Genomic DNA, 24,183 nt, shown 5'->3' with positions numbered 1-24,183 from the left:
CCACCAAAAAGAATGTGAAATGCTTCCCAGTGGTTTTGCAATGACATGTACTGAGAAGGGGCAAGCTGTCTTCTTTCTAGTTTTGCTCAGTAACTTCATTGACCTTGATCTGACAAGCTCTGTCCTTTAAGGGCAAGAGCTAGCAAATCAAACTTCAGGCGAGACAGGAAGGAGGGAGCCCATGCCGGGGGGGGGGGGGGCGGTGGGGAGTGGTGATGGGAGAGATAGCTTTTGTCAAATAAAGTATCATAACTTCACCCTTCATCTCCCAAAACACTAATGCATGAGTGTGCTTATAAGATATGTACCCTGACTTCTTCCAAAGCCATTTTACAAATAAACACAGAATGAGGATCCTCACACAGGGAAGAGATGGTATTTGACTTCTAGTAAACTGGAAGGAGCCAATTACAATACCTCAGCAGGACCTCTGGGTTCAGGTTTTCAGCAGCAGAGGCCAGAAGGAAAATGCTGGGGCGCATGGTTTTGCTATCAACACCAAAAAGCATACAGACTCACCTACAGAAAAAACCTTTGCTGTTCGAGCAAGTCCCAGATAGATGCTGGTGATACTTCCGCCCAGCACCCCTCTGTCTGAAGCAGATGCGGGGGGTGAGGGAACAAGACAGGGAAAGCTAATTTGAAAACAGGGCAATAATATACTGTGGGGCTGGGCTCTCTGGGGCCTGCAAACGTGTTTATGGCTCCTCTCTGCAAAGGGAAAGCTTGAGAAAGGCCTTTGTTGCTATGGAGAGAGCCATAGGGATGACCACCCTTCCCTGTCCCCAGCTCCCTTCTACTGGCTGTGAGTGGCCAAGACACCTGCAGAAGATAGATGGGCAGACATCCAGGAGGCCAGTTATAGAAATAAACATCAAGGGTTTGTTTTTATATAGATACTTTAAATGCTCACAAGCCCAGACCCGTCCTCGGCTGCTAACGTTAGCGGATTACTCATTCTTCCTTCCAATCACGTCATGTGCAAGGTTCCAGGTGGCTGTGGGGTATTTGCTCACAACGGCTACCGCTGGTTTCCCTGAGAGCTGTTTATTTTTCCAGGCCTCAGGTCATTACATCACCCCGCGGTTTCTGGGCAGGCCAAGAGTGCTGGTTTGGGGGGGTGGGGGATCCGGCCGGGAGGTGCAATTGCCTCAGTGACCCCACATCCCAGTCACAGCAGCTGTCCCGGCAGGAGCTTCCTGGTGAGGAAGGAGCAATCCCAAATGCAGCCAAGGGAACCACAGCAGGCCCAGAGGAGCAACGCTCTGACACTGACACCGGCAGGTAAGGGTCAGGGGGCTGCAAACCCCTTACCTGCGACATGGATGGTGAGTTAGGCAAACGCTCCCACGTAGGAGGAGACGGGGTCGTTTTCATGACAAAACTTACAAGAAACGCATTTCCACCCTGTGTCCCCGCTGACAGCTCTGTCTCCGGGAGACAGAGTTTCCACAAGCCGCTGCCTTCGGGGACACCCGGAAGGAAGCGGTGCGGGACAAAGAGGCAAGGGAGGAAAAGCGAGTCCTTGTGGATTTCACCCACAGTGCCAGGTTCTAGGGCCTTCCTGAAATCCCAGATGAGATCGTGAAAGGAGTTAACTAGGAAAGGTGGCGATAAAGGAACGAAACAGACGGATAAGGAAGAAGGGAAGTCAAATGACTCCACCAGTGGCCCCGAGAGCTAGCCAAGTAGAGGCAGAGGGAAAGGGCCTGTGTGCCTTGAGGGCATTGCTATGCTGCTCCAAGAGAAGAGTTAAGGCTCACACGACCATACGTCCTGAGAGTATTTTCCCAGGCCAGAAAGCACAGAATTTTGTCATACTGGGGGGTGGGGGTGGAAATCAAGAGGGAGAGAGACTTTTGTAAATCACAGCTGTACGACAGTGTCTGCACCCAGTAAAATTAGAAGCCGTGGGATATGGCGTATGGGACGGAGAATGAGACAGCCTAGTTTTCGTCATTTCGTTAATCTCTCCGCTCTTTCCTATAAAAATGCAGATGACTAAAAAGACTTTTACGTTCTAGTTATATCAAGAAATGCCTTAGTAGCTGGCCTCTGATACCAAAAACTCCGCAAGAGTTCGTATTTTCTTACAAAAGCAGAACAGAGTCTCTGGCCAACACTCATATGTGGGAAGACACCTGCTCTCAGGTTCTAGGGCGTTGGCTGGCCAGGGACGTCGTCCTCCTGAAAGTGGGAGAGCTCCTGGTGCAGTGGAGACAAGGATCCGAGAGAGAAGTCTGAAGAGGCAAACCCGTCAACGCCGAGGCTGCCAAGTACTCAACAGGCAACACTGACCATGGTGAACACAAGACAAAGCCTTAAAAACAAGGATCGACACCTCCAGGAGGAGAGAAGGAGACAGGATAAGTCTGCAGGCGTATGCGTCATGTTATTGCAAAGCTTCAGCTGCCCCGTGGAACCTCTCCAACATCAACAGTCCCCAGGCCAGAAAACAAACCTGGCGTCACAGGGTCTGAGTGTGAAAGACGGATGTTTGGGGTGTAGAGGGAACTGGGATGGCCTTCTTGCCTCCGAGAGCGAGTGGGAAGAGCTCTCACCTAGACTGGCTTCTGAGGCCCACTTCACCCTCCCCAGAGGCGGGGGCTGAAGCTCACCTAACCCAGAATCTTCTGGCAAACTCTGACGGGAAACCTGCCTCGGGGGCTTGACCCAGAGGCTCCAGTCCATAGCAGAGCCAGCACCCCAGAGATGAGTTATCATTAAGGTAGATCTGACTTATCAACAAACCAAATGGAATAGCATGACCGGTGGCTAGCAGAGAAGCCATTCTTTTTTAAATCGTTTATGACACACCTACTATGTGTTAGGCATTTCATATATTGTTGAATCCTCAGAAAAACCCTGCAAGGCGCTAATAACTTTGTTTCACGTACGAACTTTCTCGAGGTCACTTAGCTCTCATGGGAAGCTAGCACTGGAAGCCAGGTCTATGCTATCCCATTTATTTACATATTGTCTATGGCCGTTTTTGTGCTGTGACAGTAGAGTTGAATAGGTGACAGACTGTCTGGCCTGCAAAACCTAAAATGTTTACTATCTGGCTGACCCTTTACAGGAAGCAGTTTGCTGGCCTTTGGCATATAGGAATGAAATAGAAGCATTTGGATGGGAATGTGTGCCTGGGGGTGTCTTTTTTGTGGTTTTTGGCCCCTCGCGTAGACCAGGCAGAAGGAAGGGCCATGCCTCCTGAGATGTTTCCCAGCGTGCCCAGGGAAGCCTGACTCAGCCCAGGAGCTCTGGGCAGCTTACGTAGCCCTGCCTACCAGCCTCCCCCCCCCCCCCCCAACATGAACCTTTGCCAAGCGTTAACATTCTGTTCTAGTGCACGCTCTCACAAATGAGAGGTCTGACTTTTGTGGGCCAGGGTAGGGGCTCATTTGTACGTAGAAGGTGGTAAACCTTGTAATGGCAACAGCATGGGCTTTGGTATGGGACAAACCTACAGACCTGGCCTGGGCTGAGTCAGGCTTCCCTGGGCATGCTGGGAAACATCTCAGGAAGGCATGGCCCTTCCTTTTGCCTGGTCTATGAGAGGGGCCAAAAACCACAAAAAAGACACCCCCAGGCACACATTCCCATCCAAATGCTTCTATTTCATTCCCATGTGCCAAAGGCCAGCAAACTGCTTTCTGTCACTTCCAGTGAGGTACCACAGGCACCAAAACCACCTCTCTTTGACTTATATTTGCCTGACAGCAAGAGGGGAGGCGGGAAAAGGTTCTGCAAAGAAGCTTTTGCTCACGATGACAGTCACAAATTCTTTCCTGATTGAGAGATTCTCGCGGTAAGCAGTATCATTAATATTTCCATTGTTCCCTACCTACCATGATGATGAGAATAACAAAGATAGGTACTTACCGTTTATCCTGCACTTACTATCACTTAGCCAGGCACTGGTTAAGTTCCACACAGACAGTAACTCAGCTAACCTTTAACCACAGTCCCCTGAGGGAAAGATCATAATCCCAGATGAGAACTGAGGCTCAGGGGGGGATTATGTGCCTTGACTGGGTCACTCACTAAGTGTCGGAGCCAGGAAGCGAATGCAGGTTTTGCCGATTCCAACGTCTATGCTTTAACCATGGCACGATTGTGTCAAAGACTCTGGCCCACAGGATTCACAAGGTCTTCTTCCCACCCCACCATCCCATACCTCCATCTTTGATAAAAAAAGGGAACCAGAGGGGCACCTGGGTGGCTCAGTAGGTTGAGTGTCCGACTTCGGCTCAGGTCATGACCTGTGCTTACAGCTCAGGGCCTGGAGCCTGCTTCGGATTCTGTATCTCCGTCTCTCTCTGCCCCTAACCCATTAGCATTCTGTCTCTGTCTCCCTCAAAAATAAATAAAACATTAAAAAAAATTAAAAAAAAAAAAAAAAGGGGAACCAAACACATGCAGCCCAAGTCACAGAGAAAATCAACCAATGCTGTACGGATCTACCTCATGGGCTAACTCACTTCATGCACTCAAGTTTCCCCACTACCACCTTTAGGACAAAGCTGGCATACAGATAAACCTAAAGGGGGCCAATGAGAGCCCACTCATTAATTAATGGTCTTGTAAAACTCTGCCCATCAGTTCAAAGGGATGTGTCTTTTGTTTATAGACCTTGATATCCATAAGGAAAAAATGATATGGCTGAAATGAAATTCACCAACCAGGCATAAATTATGCAGAGGGGCATTTCTCACAATGAGGTCTTAGGCTAAAAGAAGGATGATTTCCCCATGATAGAGATACAGATTGGGTTTGTTAATACATTTTCCTGTTGGTGGACTTCTGGTCTTTACTGATGGTAGATGAACTTTATTGCTTTTGTCTTCATTGATGATCAATGAACTCTACAAGTGAGTCCTACAAATCTAATCACCCTTCAAAAATTATCACCTTTCCACAAGGGGTTCAGCCAGCACCAAACCTTGACCACTCATAAGACCCTCAAAAGATCATATCAGAAAATACATGACTGTAAGCAGCCATTTTGAGCCTTAAAAAACGCACAGAAGCAAGTCTCTTATGGCTTGAAGTCCAACTTTTCCATGCCAGGCCATTTTTAAAAATTCTCTGCCTGGCATATAAAGAGCCACTTGAAAGTATTAAAACATGTAGTCAAAAGATTTTTTTGCTAAAAGGATCAAATACTCATGAAAGATGATCCCTGACATACTAACTGAAGAAAATTAAAGTTGGAGGGGATTAACTCGTCTAATCTCATTTTATAGCTGTAGAAATTGAAGATAAGACAGGTTAAAGGACTTGCCCAAGCCCACACAACAGGTAGTTGTGGAGTAACCACAGGGCAACCACAGGCGAATCGGCATGTATACAATCCCAGGCAGATCATTTACCTGAATTTCTTACATTGGTGTTGTTCAGTTTGGAGTCCTTGATTACCAAGTGCTTAATCCATAGAGTGGGGGCCGTAATTTCTGAAAAAAAAAAAAAAAAAAAAAAAAAAGAGGAAGAAGAAGGGAGAAAATAAAGTCTGGGCAAAGGGAGTAGATAACTTGTAGTGCAGCCCCCAGACTTCAGGAGCTTTTTCTGAAGCCTGGGGCATCAAGGCTTGGAGTTTTCTCCCTCATTCCACATCCACTTTGTCCCAATGCCCTCTCCCTTCTCAGTAAGGAAGCTCTTCTACCCGCCAGCTCATAGGAGCCAACGAGGGCCTCCCATACTCAGAGGCAGAGTGGTCTAAGTCCAGAGGCGCTGAGCCGCTCCATCCAGGAATAAAAATATTATCCCAGGAGGTGAGGAGCATGGGCCCAGCCAAGTCTCTCTCAGCTGCTTCCCTGGAAGAAGATTTAAAGGGGATAAATCAACAAACGAATGCCAAACAAACCACAGAGACCATTTTGGAGGAAACGGCTGAGCCACAACAGATTTCAGCTTGCTGAGACTCTGTTCCACATGGGAAGGAAAGTGATGAGTCTGACGTGTGCATCAATACCTTTCCTAATGGATTCTCACTGAACAGAGGCTGAATCCCTCCATCCAGAGAGCTTGGGGGAACCTCTAGGGCCTTCAGGGCTTGGGTCGCTCAGTGGACAAGTGGTATGGGAATCAGGAGAACCCTGATTAACTTTAGAGTCATGAAGTCTTCAGTGGGATTGTTGGGGCGATCTCCCAAGGTGACACGGTCTCCACCTCCCACCTGATCCCCCGGGATCCCAGACCTGCCAATAATCCAGGAGATTTGTGGATCACAGAAACATCTGAATTTCTAGGCACGAACACACATATCTTCCACTAAATGACCAGTTGTAAAGGACAGCTCACATTCAATCCTATCTAGAGCTGAGCCTGTGCTAGAGACATCCCTAGCCACAGTACCAACCAATGGCATAATTTCTTTTTACTCCGGTCTCCCTGTCCAGTCTCGTGATTTAGGCCTGGATACACTCAGCCGAAAGCTGCTCAGAGGTCGCTGCATGTTGCACTCAGAGTCAAATCTCATTGTCAGACTTTCTAGAAATTGCACTCTGCCAAGCTTCCTGCTCTTCTTCATGGGAACTTGGGAGTACACAGCAAAGCATCCTGAAGAATGCAGGCCAGGAGCAACCCAAGCTCAAAGAGAGGCCAGCCTTCTGCACTCCATGCCTCACCTGTCGTTCCTCATACCTCCAGGGACATCTAGCCTCTATCTTGCTACCAGCCACACTATTTCTCTTGCCCTAGAATTCTCCTCTTACAAATGTCTTGACTCAGCTCTCACGGTCCAACTTAGCTAAACCAGGTCCACTAACCAATCCCTTTCGCCCTACTTTCCTACAATACCCCATCCCCACCATATGCTCCCCTCCCCACTACCCCAACTACAATGCCCTGATTCTTCCCATCTCCTTTCAAGATCCAGTCCACGTTCCATCTCTTGACACAGTCTTTTCCCAGACCATGGTGATCTCTTTCTCCCTTAAATGTCCATTATAATAAAAACTGAGACCATGTAATTTAACACATAAAGTTCTCTGATAGTTGCCATTGTCTTGAGAGCAAAGGCTTCATCTCATCTAATCCTCCATTGTCCCCCACAGGCCTAGCACAACGCTGGGCACAGAGAAGGAACTTGTAAGTGTCGGTTCATCTACTGAAGGGACAGTGCTGGCCTGTCTTTCTCAGCCATGGCTCCTTGGTCTTGGCAGCTCAAAGGGTCCATCCAGGCTGTGTTATTGTTGGACATCAGCAGCCAGGCAGGAAGCCTGGCTAGAACAGAGGACCTTTCCAGAAGTAGAGAGTGTACCAGTTCCTGGGAGGATTTGCATTTTTTAAAAGGTTAAAACAACCCAGACTAAACTGGGAAAAATTGAAATTAAAAAAGAAAAAACTAATAATAAAGCTTACACAAACATCCAAAGAAAGGATGTTCCTCAAATCTAAACACGGGTGGGAGAATTAGAGTCGTAAGTAATAAAAGAGCTTACCATCTCCATCGAATACTGGCTGAGTCTCCATCGTGGGTGTCGGCTTAGACCCGTCATCTGAATTGAGGGTTAAAAAGAATCGAAAAGAGACTACCATTATTGAGGTAAATACTATCTACTCTCCAGCACTGTTGAATGGTTGGGGTTTGCACATGGCCCGGCCAAGTCCCAGTGAAGAGACCAAAGGGAAAGGAAAGATAGAAAGCAAGAACAGGAAGGAAAAAAGAACCACAGAGACACGCCAAGAGTAAGACAAACCCAGCTGTGTGTTCACCATTCCAGGGGAGGGACAAAAGGGAGCTCAACTGTCATGGCTTTGGAGGGTCCTCCCTCACTAACCTGCACGGACCAGCATGATGACTCTGTCAGCCCTGGTCCTCCCCGCAGGAAAACTGAGGTGGGGGGCAGGCATCTTCCCCAGCAGCCCTGGGTTTTGCCCAGGCAGGTTAGGATAAGGTTAGCATACTTGGTGGCATAAAATTCTGGTGTCCCCAGTTCTGTCCTGCCCTCTTATGAACGGTACCAGCATAGTACCTAGTGGCCCTCGTTGAAGAGCTTCAGGAAAACACCAGACCATGGTGCTATTCCCTCTTGAACACCTAGCTATTTCTCTGGCCTCACCTAAAAGGGAAGAGAAGGGCAGGAGGGCCCATCCTGTCTCCGGGATGCCAAAGTGAAGAGAATCAGGAACCCTTAGAACGTTTTTTTAACTGTGAAACATCATGCCCTCCAATTCCCAGTGAGGTGGGGGCAAACAAAATTGGAAGGGGATGTGGGAAACCGCACCCTGGATTTGTTCTGAAATTTGTACCAGAGATGATGGGAGCAGGAGGTGCCCAGTAACAAAATGCTAATCTACATCATTCCAGCAACATTGGCAGCTCCCTGCGGGGCAAGACCCTCTGTGGGTCAGGAGCGAGTGTAGACTTTACCCACCTTTCAGGACTCTTGAGTTTTTTTCATCTAGATCCTCAATTTTAGTGTCGGGCAGTGTCTCTCAACTTCTTTTCATTATCACCCACCTAGACCTTCTCTCTTTTTTTTTTTTTTTTTAAATCATCTACCTAATGAACTATCAATAACACAGGTACACTGTGTTTCTGTTGATGTGGTGTATGTATAGCTGTGCTTTCTATGTAAAAAGAGCAAAGAGTTCTTTTTCCTCCTGCCGCCCCCAATCCATTTTCACCTGCTTGGTATCTCTGCCCCCATTGAGAATGCATAGATGAGAGATTTCTCTGTGTTCTCCCTGGGCGGGGGTGGGGGAAGAAGAACCCCAGGGTCTCAGGCAGTGTGATGATTACACCATCCCCTAGAAATCTTGTACAACCGAACACTCTATTCTCCAAGCATCGACTATTTTGTTGTCATTTTATTCAATCAGTCATTTATTTCTATTTGCTTGCTTGTTTTGCCAATGGCTCTTATTTTTAAGCTTTCGGTTTTGTTTATTTTAGCAGAAGAATAATTCACATGCAGTATTGTATTCGTTTCAAGCATACAGCCTACAGTAAGGCTAGTGACTATCTGTCACCACACCAAGTTGTTACACTATTATTGACTATATTCCCTATGCACGTTACATCCCCGTATCTTATTTGTTTCATAACCAGAAGATGGTACCTCTTAATCCCCTTCACCTATTTCATTAACTATGGAGAAAGCAAGTTCTCAGATAGTCTCTGCGACGCCAGTCAGATCACCCATAATAACAACCCTCCACCATTTGGAGCTCCCGAGACCTTTGGCCGACTTCCCTGCATCTTATCAAGGAGGGAGGAAGAACACAGAGTTCTGTTCCCTTTCTTGCACCAACACCCCACCCTTGGGATCTTAAGACTGGAGAGCTATAGAGACCCTAATCGTGGCTGGAGGCTGAGGCCAGCAATCCGACAGTTGTGTGACACCTGACCCTGCTATTATTCCCCTGTGCTGACACCAAGACCCCACCCCGACAGGGGCCAAGGCGATCCCCAACTATGTGACAATCATTCCAGGGAATGAGATATAGCAGAGGGAGAGGAGTTAACTAGCTGGACATCTTATTTGCCTCACACTGGAGTCCTGAACAGGCATCTTTTGATGCAAAACTGTGGAAGTTTGATCTGGAAGTCATTGAGGGAGAATAAACACAGAGCAGCACCACACAATGTCATTTTGTTTAATAGCATCACTTCCCCTGACTCTATTAACACCTCTTTCCATTGAATTCAATGAGCCACTGAATGAAGTCTTTTGGCAGCTGCAATGCACATTTGGTTGCTCCTGCCGGATGCAGAGTTCACAGTCTAAATAGCCTAGTGTGGTGTGCTCAGCCTCTCCACACCGGGTGGCTTCGCTTTAGAAGTCTTAAGGGCAACAAAGGGAAAGTGAGAAATCAAACATTCCCAGGAGGACAACGGTGAGAACCCAAGTGAAAAGCGGTTCATGCAGCATTTTCATATTCAACTAAAATCCTCCCGTATTCCAAGAGCTGTAACTCTCTCTGGAGCAGGATAAGAGAAAACATTCTGCTTATTTCGCCCATCATCCAGATGAGAGTGTGGGACTGCCCATCTGGTGTAGCAATCAGCAGAGGTCTGTTGCTCAAGGAGAGGAAGAAGTGTTTCCAGTCTCCCGGGGGAAGTTCTGCACTTCTGCAGGCCAAGGACCTCCGCGATTACCCAGATGCAGGCCCAGAGCCCACATCGCATGAAGCCACGTGCAGGGAGTGGATCTTCCTGCAGCGTAGGGTCACCAAGGGTGAAGAGATACAGCTGTGCTGCCACAATGGAGGCCCTAGATGGAAATCTTTATGAAGTGAGAAAAGACAAAGTGCCCTGCCGCCAGGAGAGCCACCTGTGAAACTCAGCTGCCCAAAGGCTGAGAAGCCAAGCCAAAGCCAACAGGACCCTCTGACCATCATCTCCGGGCACCTGGGCACCTGGCTTCCAACCCAGCAAACAAGCGCACCCTTCTACCAAACATAGGTCCAAGGCCTGGGTCCAAGGTCCACATCAGTGCTGCTTCCTGGCAAGCCTTGGGACAATACCGGGTCCCACACTGGGCCCCGGGGAGAGGGAAAAGCTTCCACTCAATTCCCCAGTCTCTAGTGGGGTCACCCTCCAGATTCTGGCTTTACATCCCATAAACTGAAAACTGAACCCTGCACTTTTCTTCTCTGGGCAGGGAGATCCTCTTCTAAAAATGAAGTATGCCTGCCTTCCCAGTCTCAGGATACTGTGCAGGAGTAAGGACTTTAAAAGCTTTAGGACACTAAGTATGAGCAAGGACTTTAAAGGTATAAATACCACGAGAATAAACCATTTTATCCAACCACTTACTTTTAAAATTGGATTTACAAAATTAAAATCCTATCAAAGTTTTTAATTAAAAAAAATAAAGTAAACCTTACAACTCAGTTAGAAGATGAACAGCCTAATTTTAAAGTGGACAAAATATTTTAGTAGACATTTCACCAAAGAAGATTCATGGACAGCTAATGGATACATGAAAAGATGCTCAACGTCACTAGTTGTCAGGAAAATGCAGATTAAGACCACAATGAGGTGCTACTATGAACCTGCTAGAATAGCTAAAATTTTAAAAAATAGAAAATACCAAATGTTGGCAAGGATGCGGAGAAACTGAAACCTTCATTCATTGCTGTGGAGTAGCCATGTTGGAGAACGGTTTGGCAATTTCTTTTTTTTTTTTTTTTTTTTTAAATGTTTAGGGGCGCCTGGGTGGCGCAGTCGGTTAAGCGTCCGACTTCAGCCAGGTCACGATCTCGCGGTCCGTGAGTTCGAGCCCCGCGTCAGGCTCTGGGCTGATGGCTCAGAGCCTGGAGCCTGTTTCCGATTCTGTGTCTCCCTCTCTCTCTGCCCCTCCCCCATTCATGCTCTGTCTCTCTCTGTCCCAAAAATAAATAAACGTTGAAAAAAAAATGTTTAAAAAACATTAGACACAGAATCTGAAGCAGGCTCCAGGCTCTGAGCCATTAGCACAGAGCCCGATGCAGGGTTCGAACTCACGAACCATGAGATCATGACCTGAGCCAAAGTCAGACGCTTAACAGACTGAGCCACCCAGGTGCCCCTGTTTTTGCAATTTCTTTAAAATGTTAAACGTAAACTTATCATTCTACCAGACATTCCACTCTTGAGAAGCCAACCAAGAGAAAGAAAAACATGTCTACTCAGAGGTATGTATGCCAATATCCATAGCAGCATTATGTGTATAGCCTCAAACTGGAAACAATCCAAATGTTTGTCGACTGGCGAACACATAAACAAATGGTGATATATCCAGATGGTGGAATATTACTCAGCAATGAAAAAGAATGAATTACTAATACGTGTGACAATATAAACCTCAAAAGCATTATACTAAATGAAAGAAGCCATAAGCCATGTGCAAATACTACCTATTGTATGATTCCACTTCTATGAAATGCCTAGTAAAGATCAGCCCATAGAGATAGACAGCAGCTGTGCAGTTGCCTAGGACTGGAGGAGGCAGTGGGTTATAACTATAAATGGGTACAAGGTTTCTTTTTGGAACGATGGAAATGTTCACCAGTAACGGCTGCACAATGCTCTGTGCTAAATCCAGTGAACTGGACGTTTATGATGGGTAAATTTTATGGCACGTAATTATGCTTCAATAAAGCTGTTAAAACAAAAGGGGAGGTAGTGCTGTTATTTCAGTGATTCTTAATCTGGGTGGAGACCCTCCCATGTACTTTAAAGAAAAACGTATCTGAAATCTCAGTTTACATATATGCACAGGACGATGTGATGCCTGATGCTCATTGTCGGTGGTTCTTTTGGACCTCAAATAGTAAGACTTTAGTTCTCTTTAATACCACAATACTCTTCCAGAACAAGGAGAAGAGGAGAGAACACTGGAAAAAAAAAAAAAAAAAAAAGTCAATTCAAAGATTATCGCTTTTCTTCCAGGCCAAAAAAAGAAAAAAAAAAAAAAAAGTAAGTTTGGAAACACGAAAAAAGTAAAAAAAATAGAACAATTAAAAAAACAAGGCAAGCTTACACGAATGAATGAATGAATGAATGAGGCAAACCTGACAGAACATCTCAAGGATAACGTCAAGATCAGCAATAATGGTACCACATTTTGCAACACTCGAGTTTTTGGCAGGTGGTTTTCCTCATCTGTTCTCACCACTGGCCAGCACAGAGGAAGCCAACAGGCAGATAAAAAGAGATCGAGTCTTGGGGATAGAAAGTGATGTGCTCAAGCCCCAAGGGAGTGAGCAGCAGTGGAAATGGCCCAGCCCCAGGGCCCGGGCAATTTCTTCAACCCCCAGCCATGCCTCGGCCTCGAGGTGCGGCCCCAGAGAGTTACAGCCCCACACGGGCTCTGCAAGGCTGTCCAGACAGTGGGTTTGTGTGACAGCACGATTCCTTGCCCTGCGAGAAGGCCTGGCCCACGCACAGACAGCTGGAAGTCACTTCGACCCCCGATGACACCGTTCAAAGCCTCCTCTGTTTGGCTTTTTGATTCCTGATTGACACTCGCTGGCAAGTGGAGATAAATGCGGGCTGAGGACAATGTTGATCCGCTCTGACTATTCTCAGCGAAAGACTTTTCAGAATAACAAACAAAACAAAACAAAAACTCAAAAACATTGGTGTGCTTAAGGGATTGAATAGAGCCCAAGAGGTCCAGGGAAGCAGGGCCGCGCCTTTCAAGGCGCTGGCAAGTCCATTGAGGAGTTAATTGTTTGGGTGTACAATGAGTTTATTCTGACCACATACAAAGAGCTTTCTCTTCCAGGTCCTTCAAAAGCAAATGTGTCAAAGGGGCCAGAGGAGGAATCTGTATTAATGGCATCTCTTGGGGTCTCTGAGACTGAGGAGCCTTGGAGAATGAAGAAAAAAGAAATCACCACCCCCCTCCTGAGATTCGGAAGGTCTCTCAGTGATCCCAAGTCCCCCTTGGATTCTTGGGCTCTGCCCAAACCATGTCCATCACGGGTCACGCTCCCTCTTGAATTCTTTTTAGGCTGCCATTGGTCATCTTTTCCAAAGACACAGAGATAAACTTCAGCCTGGTGGAACTGGAAGGTTTGCGCTTTTGAAGGGACCACATTTACACCAGAGCCACCAACCCCTTCAGTGTGTGACTCAGAGACCTTGTGTAGAAGTTGAAATGATGTAATCTGGGCATCACAGGGAGACAACAGTGCCTGTTTGCGAAAGTCCTGTAAGGCACTGGCCCAAATCATACCAGGAGGAGGATGGAATTTTAGTCAACCTCAACATTTCCTAAGATGCATGTCCCATGACCACAAGGCTCAGAAATGTACTGTGAGCTTTCCTAATCCTGACCTTTGAGAACAGAGGTTATCTGGGCCCTTCAGGTCCTTTCCAGAGCAAGAGATCAATGTTTTGCATTCCATCTACCCACCTGCACACTCCCTCCCAAAAGAAGTAAAAACAAGCTTAAAGTGGTCTTTTTTGCAAACAATTCCCTAAGTCCTCAAGCTCCACATTCCCATGAATAAGAGTAAAAACATGATGCTGGTGGAAAAAATAGACCCGACATGGAAGAAGAAGAGGAGAAAAAGGAAGAGGGAGTGGAGCGGGGAGAGGGGGGAGAAGGAGCCACCAGTGGCAAAGTCAGTTCAGAGCTGGGTGCACAAAGAGAACTGTGCTGATTTTTTTAACTCTTTATTTTGAAATGATGATGGGTTCCCAGGAAACTGCAGAAATAATACAGTATGCTTCACCCAGTTTCCCCAGGGGTAACATATTTATAGTTAACATAAATATATAGGTAACCTGAAATTATATAGGTAACCTCATTATTGTACAATATCAGAGTCAGGGCATTGATACTGGTGAAATCCACAGAGCTTATTCACACTCCAACAGTTTTACATGTACTCATTTGTGTATATGTGTGTGTGTGTGGGGGGGGTGGTGGTGTCATTCTATGCAATTTTATCCATGTGCAGATTCGTGTAACCACCATCAATAAAACACAGAACGAGTTCATCACCACCAAGATCTCCCTCTACTATCCCTTTATAATCACACTTCCCTTCGTGCACCCCATCTCTCACTCCTGGCAACCACTAATCCTTTCTCTGTCTCTATAATTTTGTTCTTTCTAGAATGTTCTCTAAATGGAATCATGCAGTATATGACCTTTGGAAATCAGCTTCTCTCACTTCGCATAATGCCCTTGAGATCCATCCAAGCCATAGTTGTGCATACCGACGGTTTATTTCCTCCTATGGCTGAGTCGTATTTCCTCCTATGGCTGAGTCGTACAGGCACCATTGTGTTTCACCCACTGAAGGATGCCTGCGTTGTTTCCCTCTTTGATTACTACAGGTAAAGCTGCCGTGATCGCCCCCGCACAGGTTTTTGTGTACGCGCAAGTTCTCTTTGCTCTGGAATAAATGCTCACGAGTGCAATTGCCAGACTATATGGTAAATGGATGTTTAGTTCTTTACTTTGTAAAGAAACTTCCAAAGTATTTTCCAGAGTGGCTGTATCATTTTGTGTTCTTACCAATAATGCATGAAGGACCCAGTCTCACCACAGCCTTTGGTACTGTCACTATTTTTTATTTTAGCTCTTCTAACAGGTGAACAGTGATACCGTATCATGATCTTACTTTGCATTTCTTTTTGGTTAATGATGTTGAGCATCTTTTTTGTGTGTTTATTTGCCCCCTGCATAGATGCTCTGGTGAAATGTCTATTCGTGTATTTTGTTGAGTTTCTGAGAGTTCTTTACGTGTCCTAAATAGAAGTCCTGTGTCATATATGTGGTTTGTAAGTATTTCCTCCCAGTCTGTACTTTTTTTTTGTTCTCTTAACAAGATCTTTCAGAGCAAGTTCTTAATCCCAATTAGGTCCAATTTGTCAATTTCTTAGATCATGTGTTAGTTGTTCTAAGACACAAAAGCTCTAGGTTCACCTAGCTGTGATTTCTTCTAAAAGTTTTAAGAGTTTTTCATTTTACATTTTGGTCCGAGGTCCATTTTGAATTAATTTTTGTATAAGTTGTGAGTTTTGGGGTTTTCTGTTTTTGCCTATGGATGTCCAGTCACTGTGGTGCCTTCTACCTTGGAACTACTTGTACACCTTAGTCATGTCAGTTGGCCATAGAAGTGCAGGCCGGTTCTTTGCTCTGTTCCATTCATCTCTGTGTCTATCCCTTGGCCAAGGCCACACTGTCCTGATTACTACAGCAGTATAAGTCTTCATCAGAGTACTAGGACGTCAACCTTGTGACATTCTGAAAAAGGCAAAATTATGGAGACAGTAAAAAGATCAGGGGTTGCCAGGGGTGGAGAGTGGGGCTGAAAAGGCATATACAGGCAGAGCACAGAGGATTTTTAGAAGAGTGAAGCAACTCTGATACTATAACGGTGGATATATGTCATTATACATTTGTCCATTCCCATAGAAAGTAAAACACCAAGAGTGACCCCTAATGTAAACTATGGACTTTGGGTGATAATGATGTGTCAGTGAAGATTCACTAATTGTAACAAATGTGCCACTCTGGTGCAGATGTTGATAATGGGGGAGGCTGTGCCTTTATCGGGACAGGGGCTATATGGGAAATCTGTGTACTTTCCTCTTAATTTTGCCACGAACCTAAAAGCGCTCAAAAAAAAAAAAAAGTCATTTTTACAATAGGAAATGAAACAAACATATCTAAAAGGGGAGAGGTCATAGCATTTGTTCAGAAGAACACAGGGAAGTATGAGTTGGAAATTCATAACGGGACATGGGGGAGTAAAGCACTAAAGGTCTCTTTGTTTAAAAAAAATCAGATAGAATGGTCCCTCCCACGTAATTTTTCGTTTCAAGATTGTTTTACCTCTTCTAGCTCCGTTGCCTTTCCGTAGAAACTTTACAACAAGCTGCTTTTGAATCTCAGTTTTCTTTCAGCAGTCACAAAATTGGGAGAGGAGGACCTGAGAGCCGCCCCTCCCCTGGGAGCTCCATGGCGCTCAGAGCTGGCGATAAGTGGTTCAGACATGGTTCTGAGGCCTTTGCACCCACTGGCTGAAATCCCTGCCTCTGTCCAGGTTGCTGGGCCACGCCTGGAACTGAACTCACTCAGCCAAGGGACAGTGTAGTCTCGATGGCCTGACAATTTCTGAGCCTTCACCTGCACTCCGGGGGGCCCCACAAAGGCACCAGGCAGAGGGATCAAGAACTTGTGAGTGGGCCATGCTCATCCCAGGCAGCCTCCTCCAAGGGCCTTTCCTGAGAGGCTCTGGCCATGGGAACTACCAACCAGGGCTGCTTGAAGGGGTCACCTGCTTTGCCTCCCTGCCCAGGTGACAGCTTCCCAACATCTGGACATCTGTGCTCCCTGGGAGGCTTTACCTCCACCTGAAGATAACCTCTGTAAGAAGAGGCTAAGAACCATTAGAATGGTTCCACAGGGTAAGGCCAGGACTCTCATCATGTTATTTGTCACTGGGTCCTCAGTGACTGCAACGAGCCTGACACTTAGGAAGCTCTCAATAAATATCTGTTGAATAAAAGAATAAGAAGCCAAGTAGATACACCAAAGGTTACTAGTAACACCAGGGACTCATAAGGATCTATGACTAGGAGGCTTTTCCAGATGCCTAAACCCCATTTCCTCTCTGGTCCTCGGAAGTGGGGATATGGCAGGGATTCAAACTCTTTGTTTAGTAGCCTCCACACATAGCTTTCCTTCAGAGACCCCAGAATAGGGACTGAGACGGAGGGCCAGGATTGAGTGCCATGAGCCAACTGGGGGGTGGGGCAGGAAAGAGATACAGCACACGCATGAGCGCTCAAACACACCCAGGCACACCCCTCTGCAACCGAACCCCACAAAGCAGGTACACGGAGGTGCCGGGCTTGGTCAGGGCGGCTCGGGACACCAGCAAACAGCGGCAACACACATGCAGAGAGCAAAAAACCGCCTCTCGCGGGCCTGGAGCTGCCGAGGCACAGTTCTGTTTCAGCAGGCACCGTATCAGAGAGAATGCTTCTCCCTGGGGAAATCTGATGTGAGCAGAGGCCCGACCCCTAGAGGTCAGCAGCTGCCCGTCTCCAATCAAATCCAGCCCCAGACGGTGGGCAGTCAGACTTTTGCCATCTGATGGCAATGCCGACAGGTCGACTACTGACCCAGCCTCTCCTTCAGTGCTGGGGGAAGAGAAAAGAGAGGTAGCTGGGAAGAGGTTAAAGTCATCTGAGCAGGAACGATGCTCCGCTTGTGGAATGTTCTGAGACAGCCAGCCTCGCACACCTCAGCTAGGCTCAGGGCGGCGAGGTGAACCTCCTTTAGGTGTGCCGACCACAGGAGGGCCGAGGCTGGAGGCCACACGGTCCCCTTTGTCTGGGGACTGCCAGACCCTGCCCTAAGCACATCCCTCAGCCCTGAATGAGAGCTCTGCTTCATCCACCACCGCAGCGATAGGTCCTCTGAGCCGGCACCAACCTGTAGACCAGGCTCCGTGAAAGATTCTAAACACTGAGATGCAGAGAGGGACCCACGACAAATAACTGTGACTCACTGTTTACTGAGAGCACACAGTATGGAGCAGCTCAGGGGGGATAACGAGTCTCCACAAATTAAAGGTGGGTTGGGCTTTGGGAGTACTGCCCCTCTCCAACACTGGCTTGCCAAGTACAGAAGTCTGTGCAGAAAATGCAGGCAGAGCCTGCTAATGTTTTCATTTTTCTCTCACTTTCCTTAAACAGCTAAATCCTAGACCTCTTACAAGTAGGAAATACTCAAACTGCAGAAAACTCCTGACGGCCCTCAACTTTCACTCGCTGTGCACAGAAGCACCAGCCCGGGATCTCCGTGGTCCTGGGTGCACAGAAGAAAGCTCCCAGAGAACTGGCAGAAAGAATTTTACAAATGCTCTCCGGCCCTCACCCCCTAGAGGCTGAGAACTCCCCTCCTGCACCTCACAAGCAATCAAGCCCAGGACCAGTCCCTGACTCCGTATTCAGCAATCCTGGAAGCTCCCCAAATCGTCCACTTTCATTAGCATCAAGACCCCAGAAAGAGGCACCTCGGGAAAATCTGCAAGCCTTGGTTGGCCGGGAAAATCTGCTCTGGGTAAATTCATGATCTCTAAACGCATTTTGCCTCCCAGCCTCTGCCCAGCTGTCCTTCGACCTGCTTCGGTTGAAACCAAAAATTTATCTCTACCTCAGCTTCTGCGGCCTCCAACTGTTTTAGCAGCAGATTGTCAGAGCTCAAGGGCGGCCTTCTTCCTCTCTTCTGATAGTCCTCTAAAGCACCAATAACACACATGTGGAGGCACGTGTGCCCCCCCAGCTCCCCCTCACCACCACCCCCCCCCCCACCACATCACTCTTCAAGGGCAAGGACCAAAGGAGAAGAAGGGGAGGGGAGCCAAGATGGGAGTGCCCCAGATCAATGGATATTTGAAACTCAAACACATGGCCCGGGACCTACACTGCACGTGTTAATTACCACACATGTGCCCATAAAGGGGTCCGTGAAACACAAGGGGCCCAAAGAACAGAGCGAGGAAAGGACATTCCAAGGGATTAAGTAAATAGTCTGAAGTTCTGACCCTCCTCCCCTCCCAGAGCACGTGCATCTGGGTAAGATAACAGCGCCTCCCTCCCTCCTTCCCCCACTTCTCCCCTCGGGCCTCACACCTGTGGACCCAGGAGCCGCAACCCAGGCCTCCTGTCTGGGCCAGCCGCCTGTGACCCGCTACCGCCCGGCCTCTCTCCCTCCTCCCTACCTCCTGTTATCTCTCTGAGCCTCCTCCCCCAGCCTCCTCTGCTCAGCCTTCTCCTCCTCTCCTCCGCAGGACTAATTCCTGGCTGGCAACCAGACCTTCCTTCTTCACACAATACACCTTTTCATTCCTTCCAGGCAGAGGGAACCGATCCCTCCGAGCCCTGTCGACAGAGCGGGCTCCAAAAGGCAAGAGGGCGGGAGAGGAAAGGCTGGGCCTGCGCCTCTCCCCTCAACCCCCGCTCCCCCCTGCCACCCCCTACCACTCTCACACCCAGACCCGGGGCCTGGCTTGTACCCCTCACTCTGCACAAGGGCCCAGGCCTCGCATCTCTGCAGCAGGCCTCAGGGCTGTGAGCTCCAGCTCCCGGGAGATGCCGTCTAGGAGACCCCACGTGTGGGCACCAGCTCAGACAAGGGGCCTTTGTGTCTTCCCACCTGCTGCCCTTCGGAGCACATTCCATTCTTAAGTGGCAGCCGAGAGAGGGACCTCGGCGGCCGACACAGGATATTACAAATGCCCTCTCGCACCCTGTCCCCCTTCAAATCCCAGCTTCCTGGACAGGTGTGGCTTCAGGTGGCCCTTCCTACAGGTGGCCTGAGCCTGCTTTTCTCTGCACGGCCTACGACAGACAAAGAGGAGAGGGTTAGCACCTATGTAGGTCCTCCAAAGTAGAAGGAAGGAGAGGCTATGGGCAAAAGTCAAGTCTCCAGAGACGAGCGAGTCCTAGCATCCCCCACTGGGCTTCTGCGCCACAGAGGAAGCCTCCGCAGAGCCATCTGGGAGGCAGGAACCCATCTGGAGTAGGGGGACGAAATGCTGGAAACTGAGCAACTTGTCTCTGAGAGGAGGCGTCAGACTCTACCCCTATTCCTTGCACCATCCCTGGAGGAATCAGGGTCCCCTGCCCTCTTCCAGCCGGATCACCAGGAGGCCACAATGACCACAGGTCTGTTTCTTTTGTTGCCCATTGGGTGCAAAGCCACATCAACCTGGAAAGTACTTCTCTGTGCGGTTTAAGAACTAAAATCCCATCGTCTGCCTTTCTCACTGTGGGGGCTTCATGCAGCCTCACGCCCTCTGTTCTCTCTGGTGGGGAAAATCTGGGTGGTATGTTTTGCACGATTGCCAAGCGTTTTTTCTACTACCACGACCTCATGCCCCAGGATAGAGGCGATGTTCCTGAAGTCTTTCGTTGCAACAAGCAAAATTAAAGGCAGCTCCCCTTTCCAACTCCAGCAAACTATAGACGGGCACATGCCATTCACAGGGTTGAGGAGTTCAGGTCTTTGCAGGAAGAATGATTCACACCCTTCTCCCACTTTCCCACCCAAAAGGGAACCACCAACACACACGGCTACCTCTCCCTGTCCTGGGAGAGACCTAGAAAGGCATTTGCTCCCTTCTTTTTACCCACTTACTCATTCCTGCTTGCGGGAAGGCCCATTAGTCCACATTTTCTAGTGGTATCACTATGCTCCACTTCCGTGACTTCTCGGAGCACCTGCACTGGGGGGCAGCAGGCTCTCCAGATTCTCGTTTCCCGCAATCGGGCAGGGTGACCTTGCCTCTTCTTCCCACCCCCATGGAATAAGGATTCGGGGCGGGGGGCCAGGGTCTTGCCTCAGTCTCCTCGTGACAGCATGTGCAGGACAAGCCCGAGGAACCTCACACTGATCCTCTGTAGGCCCGGCTCTCCACGTGGGCATTTACAAACATGAAATTCCCGAGGCCCAGATTCGGATGCAATCATCCCCCGTCTGGATTTTACCCAAGAGCCCGAAATGGAGGTTCTAGAGTGCCTGCACACACAGTGAAATTGATACTTGTTCTGCATGCCGCTACAAGCTGTGTGTGTGTGTGTGTGTGTGTGTGTGTGTGGTCCTGAAGGTAAGCGGTGGTGGAGCTTAGTGTCCTCCACGCTGGAAATTATGGCCCGCATATCCCAGGGACCTGTTCCTCATGTCGGCGGCTCCACTAAATAGCACTCAGACAAATGCTTTAATTGAGGTTAGCCACATAATTTGTAGGGCCCAGTGCAAAATGAATACGCAAGGCCCTTTGTTCAAAAGGCGGGAACACCGTGCCATTAAGGGCACTAAACTATAAAGTTTTATCCTCTCTTCCATGGCGTCTCTCTTGACTTGTCGTGGTGTTTTACGTTTTTCTATTTGATGTCGTTCGGGGGAAAGCGTACTGCGTGCATCACAAAAACCATAGGCCAACAGGGTGACGCGGATGTGCACATGCAGGCTTCACTGTCCCGCTGGACTTAACAAGACACAAGTTTAAAGACAGGATGATTGGGAATCCCAAGACAACGGCTGCCCAGGTGGCAAGCCCGTGCAGCCAGGCTAGTCTTAGCGAAGAAAATCCAGATGGGCTGGAACAATGAATTATTAAGGAGAGTCGGGGAAGGGAAAAAATGTTCAACCGACTTTCCAAAGCAAGAGGGTCAGGGCAGACTTGGACATGCCTGCCTTCATCGTCTTTTTTGGCGTAATGCCGGCTACGTGGTAGCTGATGGACTGAACTGCCCAGGAACCAAGATTCTCAGGGGCCCTGCCAGCTCTGTATGCCGTACTCACTCCCATCCCTCAGAACGTCTGCGAGCTTGGTCCCCACCACGGTACGAGCCTTACTTACCTCCGGTGCTTCTAGGAGGAAGCCCAGAATAAGAATGGAGGTTTTCTGTGGGGGACTTTTAGCTTACACCCAGGCTCCTTCCATCTTGTCTAGAACTCTCCTTGGACTGGCTTTAGAAGCAAACATTTGGATAGAGCATAAAACTCTACTCACCTTTCCTTCCTGAGTTACCCTGGCTCAAGGGCTTGTCGGTGACTGAACCTTGGGTAAAAGGGAAACAAAAATATAGACATTCAGAATGCATTGTGGTTGTTGGTTTCTTTCAAAGAGCTGGCAAAGCCTCATGTTATGAGCGTGTGGTTGGTTATGTATATACATACATTGTATACACGTCTAGGGACATTATATACAAAGCTAGTACATACATACATGTCAAGTGGGGTTTGTTTAACATCAATGTCACTGATATCACAGTACCGGTGAGGTGAACCATGATTTCCAGGCAACAGCCGTGACCAGATTTTTTATAAAACTCCACATCTACAGAACTCCCTGGTGAGTAACGTTCCGATAACTGCCCCTCACCTTCGCTCCCCATCTCCCCCAGTTCCCACCACCTCCATGTTCTGAGCCATGTCCACTCAGTAGGGCCAACTGAAAAGAAACCCCTCTTACTGCAAATGCAATGATTCACATCCCTTGCTGGTTAGGGCAGGAAATGGGCGATTTTCCATCTGCATTAAGTAGAAAATTGTTGGCCCAATTGTACTGAATGGGCCAAAATAGTCTGAGGCATGGAAACAATTTTCTAGATGCGGCCTATTCCTCGAGGAGGGGGTGGTGTGTGTGTGTTTGGCCGAATGCTTCGCCCTGCATGTGCTAGGATGCCACGTGCACCCGTCCCGCGGTCCTGACCCTGTGGCACCTGTCTTCCTCATGGAACCCACAACATGCAGGGGCAGGGGCAGCTCACCCACATAAGGGCATATGCAGAGAGGTCCCACCACCAGGAGAAACAAAGAATCCCTATTTTCTCACTCCATATCATACCCCTTCTCCATATACTAGTTTTGTGAGAATTCAATTATATTCCCCTGCGTGGCCTGTTTCTGGTGCATTTGTTTGCTTTAAATGAAACTTTCCAGGTCATTTGCAAGGAGGGCTCATTCCTGCCCTGCCCCACACCAACCCCAATTAAGGTTTCCAGTTTCCATGTAAACCACAAATAAAGTAAACTTTCCATTTTGGCCTGCAAATCTTGGTTTCCTAATGTAGATGCTCACTGCCCTTTCTTACCGCTCCCTTTATATAGCAGGGCCAGTAGAAAAATGAATACGTTTTATGAAAACAGAAAAACGTTAGGATGGCAGGACTGCTAACCCTTGGAGTTTCCCATAGGTTTTAGAAAAATGTTTTATAATTTGCTTGCACTTAAAAATTAAAAATAGGTAAATAAATAAAACCTTATACACAGAGATACGAAGAAATATGAAGCAGCTTGTGGCTGGACAGGCTTTCTTGAATGAGGACTGAGCCACATAGTGAATTAAGGAAGTGACTCCCAAGTCCCCTACTATCTGAATGGAAGTGGAAAGTGTGGAGCTTATATAAATCCAAAACGCACAATCCCACGAGGCTGACCTGAGAGCAAAATGTCTCTATGCTTATAGAGTTTGAAATAGAAAGGAACTTAATTATGCTTTGGGCTTATGTAATGGGTCACTAGAAAGCAATGATTCCCTAGCTTGTCTAGTCACCAAAACCACCTGAGAAGCTTCGCGAACATGTGGACTCCAGGTCTCATTCCAGACCTACTGGATCAGACTATACGGGGAGGAGCCTCGACACCTGGGCTCTTTAATTCCCCAGGCACTGCCGATGACAGCCAGAATTGAGGGCCATTGCCATGAAAGTTTTCTGTTACTCTACATTACATTTGTCGGGGGTGGGGGGGGGGGGAGGGACAAATATATGGCATCATGCCACCACTCTCCTCTCGTGTGCCCATGACAGACCTCACTAGTTGATCATTCAGCCTCTGATGCTGAACTCCCATACGGTCTTAAAATCTATCTCAATAAAGTGCTCCTGAGGCCACCAGCAAGCAGAGCACCCAAGCTAAAAATTTATATGCCATTCTCGAGGGGTCACAGCTGATGCTTGGGAAGAGAGCACTGAACCAGAAACCTAAACTCAAAATAAAGAAATACACACACATGGGCCTATACGGACCCCATCATCCAGCTGACTGCAGAGCAGCGTGTTCGAATGGAATCCTCCCTGACCCGGAAGAGGGCTCCTAACCACCACCCGTCTTTCAACCAGTTTTCAAAGGTTCCCCCGCGAGAGGCAGGAGACCAGCTAAGGGTCTCTCTCCAGCTCTTTTCTTTCTTCCCGCCCCTCCCTACGGTA

The 24,183-nt window shown here is 48.0% G+C and overlaps 1 protein-coding gene and 1 long non-coding RNA gene across 5 annotated transcripts in view; one reads left to right on the top strand and one right to left on the bottom strand.

Moving 5' to 3' along the window:
• Nucleotides 1–24,183, bottom strand: part of SMOC1 (SPARC related modular calcium binding 1) — a 157,109-nt gene that overhangs the window by 28,468 nt on the left and 104,458 nt on the right. For 2 of the 4 annotated variants that reach the window (XM_045448136.1, XM_045448137.1), the window contains exons 5-7: nt 21,985–22,032; nt 7,443–7,532; nt 5,373–5,453 (exon numbers count right to left, since the gene is read on the bottom strand). In XM_045448136.1, the coding sequence (XP_045304092.1) occupies nt 5,373–5,453; nt 7,443–7,532; nt 21,985–22,032 (219 nt within the window). The remainder of the gene's footprint in view (nt 1–5,372; nt 5,454–7,442; nt 7,533–21,984; nt 22,033–24,183) is intronic. The other 2 variants (XM_045448139.1, XM_045448138.1) reach the window with 1 other exon arrangement.
• On the top strand, nt 1,077–6,971 carry LOC123581985. The gene is made up of 2 exons (XR_006704125.1): nt 1,077–1,284; nt 6,399–6,971. It is a non-coding gene; the product is annotated as an uncharacterized LOC123581985 (long non-coding RNA).

Source organism: Leopardus geoffroyi, chromosome B3 (genome assembly GCF_018350155.1).
Source record: "Leopardus geoffroyi isolate Oge1 chromosome B3, O.geoffroyi_Oge1_pat1.0, whole genome shotgun sequence".
Classification (NCBI taxonomy): Eukaryota; Metazoa; Chordata; class Mammalia; order Carnivora; family Felidae; genus Leopardus; species Leopardus geoffroyi.
Note: the sequence above shows the minus strand (reverse complement) of the source record. Positions and strands in the feature narration are given on the sequence as shown.